Raw genomic sequence first — 3,270 nt, 5'->3', positions numbered from 1 at the left:
TCCTTTTTTTTTTTTTTTTTTTGCTCTTCATTTTTTCAAACGACCGTGAAAAAAATTGGGTCAACCTTTTCGGGCTGTTAAAGAAGAGGCGGCAAAATTGTTTCCTCTTCAGCCCCCCGGGGTTGGGGCGGCCACGGTACGCCACTGCCAGCTACAAACAATTTCAGTATAGGTTTATAAAGTTTACTCCCAGGACTGTTAAATATCAAAAATTTTAAAAATAAATTTAAATAATTTGTCATAAAATTTGTATTATATCGCGAATTTCATTAAACAAGGACATTCTGCGTATTCAGAATGCAATTCGATAGGTCTGACTCTCAGCTCCAACAAAAAATATGTGAAAACATCGTTAAACGTTAATATCCCATTCCTTAAGGTTTAATATTATTCATGTGTATTTTGTGGGTTTTTTTAATGCAGACAAATTACGTGTGTACCAATATAGAGTGACCGTCACCACAAGAGAATGGCATCAATGTTACAACCACTCAGATGTACAATCTGCAGAACAGGTTTTGGCTCTTTTGACAAACTTTCACAGCATAAACGCAGACACAGAATGAAATATAGCACACTTAAGAAAGCAAATATTTGTGGAACTCACTACAAAGAGAAACCCTTTCAGTGTGGCCGTTGTCAGAAATGTTTTCCATCCCAATGCAAATTGAAAGCACACATCATAACTCACACCAACTGGAAACCCTATCAATGTGAATATTGTCAGAAATCGTGTGTATCCAATTTCAAACTCAAAATGCATATTAAAACTCATACCAGAAAGAAACCCTATCAATGCGACTATTGTAAGAAAGATTTTGTAGCCATGTACAAACTGAAAGCACACATCAGGACCCACAAGGAAGAAAATTCTTATCAGTGTAAGTATTGTCAAAGGCGATTTGCATATAGTGGAAATCTCAGATACCACATTAAAGCTAACACAAAAGAGAAACGCTATCAATGTGACCATTGTCAGAAATGTTTTGCATCCAATTGCAAACTGACATCACACATCAGAACTCACAAGGAAGAGAAACAGTGCGAGTATTGTCAAAAGCGATTTGTATATAGTGGAAATCTCAAATACCACATTAAAGCTAACACCAAAGAGAAACGCTATCAATGTGACGATTGTCAGAAATGTTTTCAATCCCAATGCAAATTGAAAGCACACACCATAAGCACACATCACAAGGAAGAGAAACTGTATCAGTGTGTGCATTGTCGAGAAAGATTTGCTCATAGTACTAGCCTAACACGACATATCAAAACTCACACGATAGAGACACCATATCAGTGCGAGTGTTGTCAGAAATATTTTGATCTACAGGAAACACTTGAACTGCATATAGCTCACACCAAAGAGAAACCCTATCAGTGTGAGTATTGTCAAAATCGATTTGCTCGAAAGGCAACCCTTCAAATTCATATCAGAACTCACACCAAAGAGAAACCCTATCAGTGCGAGTATTGTCAAAATCGATTTGCTCGAAAGGCAACCCTTCAAATACATATCAGATCTCATACCAAAGAGAAACCCTATCAGTGTGAGTATTGTCAAAAACGATTTGGGCATAGGGGTAGCTTCGCACAACACTTAAAAACTCATACCAAAGAGGAATCCCACCAATGCTAGTATTGCCAGTTACATCTTGCATCCAAACACAAACTGGAATCACACATTAGAACTCACAAGGAAGAGAAATCCTATCAGTGTGAGTATTGTAACAAACAATTTTGGCATAGTACTAGGTTCAAACGGCACTTAAGAACTCATACTGTAGAGAATACCTACCAGTGCGAGTATTGCCAGAAACGTTTTGTGTCCACATTTAAACTGAAAAGACACATCGGAAATAATCACAAGGAAGAGAAGCATCCCAAGGAAGAGGAGCCTCCCAAGGAAGAGGAGAAACCTTCTTGTAAGTATTGTAAAAAACGATTTACTGATAGGTCAGGGCTCAAACGACACATGATAACTCACACCATAAGGGAGCAGTATCAGTGTGAACATTGTCAGAAATGCTTCTTAATACAGGCGAATTTGACACGCCACCTACAATCCCACATGGACAAGAATGATAAACCATACCAGTGTGAGTACTGTCAGAAATGCTTTGCAGATAGCGTTTACCTCAAGGAGCATTTAAAAAATATCCACAAGAAATCTCTCCAGTGTGAATATTGCGGGAAATGTTTTAAAGGAAATTGGAACTTGAAAGTCCATATACGAACTCACACCAAAGAGAAACCGCATCAGTGTGAGCATTGTCAGAAATGCTTTTCGCACAATATTTGTTTAAAAGAGCACATTTAAGAATTCACACACAAGAGAAATCTTATCAATGTGAATATTGTGGAAAATCCTTTTCAATAACGCAGAACTCACAATGCACAGAAGAATTCACACCAAAGAGAAACCATATCAGTGTCAGCATTGTGAGGAACGCTTTACGAGAAGTAATAACCTCAAAATCCATATTAAGAGATGGCACAGCCTAGAGAAACCTTATCAATGTACGTATTGTGGGAAGATCTTCGTCGTGAAACATGCACTCACAAAACACTTAAGAACTCACACCAAAGAGAAACCCTACCAATGTATGCATTGTCAGGAATGCTTTGCAGAAATTAGTCGTTTGAATAGACACATTCTTAGAAAGCACACCGAAGAGAAACCTTATCAATGTATGCATTGTCAGGAATCCTTTGCAGAAATTAGTTCTTTGAATATACACATTCTTAGAAAGCACACCGAAGAGAAACCATATCAATGTACGTATTGTGGGAAATGCTTCCCCATGAACACAGATCTCAAAAAGCACATAAGAATTCACACAGGAGTGAAACCAAAATGTGATTATTGTAAGAAATGCTTTTCAGATAACGCCAGGCTCAAGCTACACATTATGGACATTCACATCAAAGAGAAAACATATAAATGTGATCAGTGTGGAAAATGTCTCTCTGCAGAGAGGAGTTTGAAACGCCACATGATAGTGCACAGCACAGAGAAGCCATATCAGTGTGAGTATTGTCAGAAATGCTTTGCACGACGTGCTAACCTCAAATCACACATAAGACACATTCACAACAAAGAAAAACCTTCTCAATGACCATTATGATTAGGCCTTTAAAAAAAATGAATTAATTAATTAACTAAAAAATTGTTTGATTGGCTAACCCGACCGACCTTAAAAAATAGGCCCGACCGTAGAATTTTTCGTATTATTTTGTAAAAAAAAAAATTAATTAAAAAAAAAGTTC

The 3,270-nt window shown here is 37.3% G+C and overlaps 1 protein-coding gene across 1 annotated transcript; it reads left to right on the top strand.

Annotated features, from left to right (window-relative positions):
- The first annotated feature begins 757 nt into the window (after positions 1-757).
- Positions 758-3,034, top strand: LOC140145314 (uncharacterized). The gene is made up of 3 exons (XM_072167072.1): positions 758-1,638; positions 1,669-2,178; positions 2,977-3,034. The coding sequence occupies exons 1-3, from the start codon at positions 758-760 to the stop codon at positions 3,032-3,034; spliced, it is 1,449 nt and encodes a 482-aa protein (XP_072023173.1).
- The last annotated feature ends 236 nt before the right edge of the window (positions 3,035-3,270 follow it).

This window comes from Amphiura filiformis, unplaced genomic scaffold (genome assembly GCF_039555335.1).
Source record: "Amphiura filiformis unplaced genomic scaffold, Afil_fr2py scaffold_211, whole genome shotgun sequence".
In the NCBI taxonomy this organism is placed as follows: Eukaryota; Metazoa; Echinodermata; class Ophiuroidea; order Amphilepidida; family Amphiuridae; genus Amphiura; species Amphiura filiformis.
The sequence above is the reverse complement of the archived record's forward strand: the minus strand, read 5'-3'. Positions and strand labels throughout refer to the sequence as shown.

Bases quoted from the DNA above. Each gene is read 5' to 3' on its own strand.
- LOC140145314 (XM_072167072.1), top strand. From the start codon at position 758: ATGCATATTAAAACTCATACCAGAAAGAAACCCTATCAATGCGACTAT. The intron at 1,639-1,668 runs GTATTGCCAGTT...TGCATCCAAACA, and splicing joins GAGGAATCCCACCAATGCTA to CAAACTGGAATCACACATTA. The intron at 2,179-2,976 runs GTGTGAATATTG...GTCTCTCTGCAG, and splicing joins ATCCACAAGAAATCTCTCCA to AGAGGAGTTTGAAACGCCAC.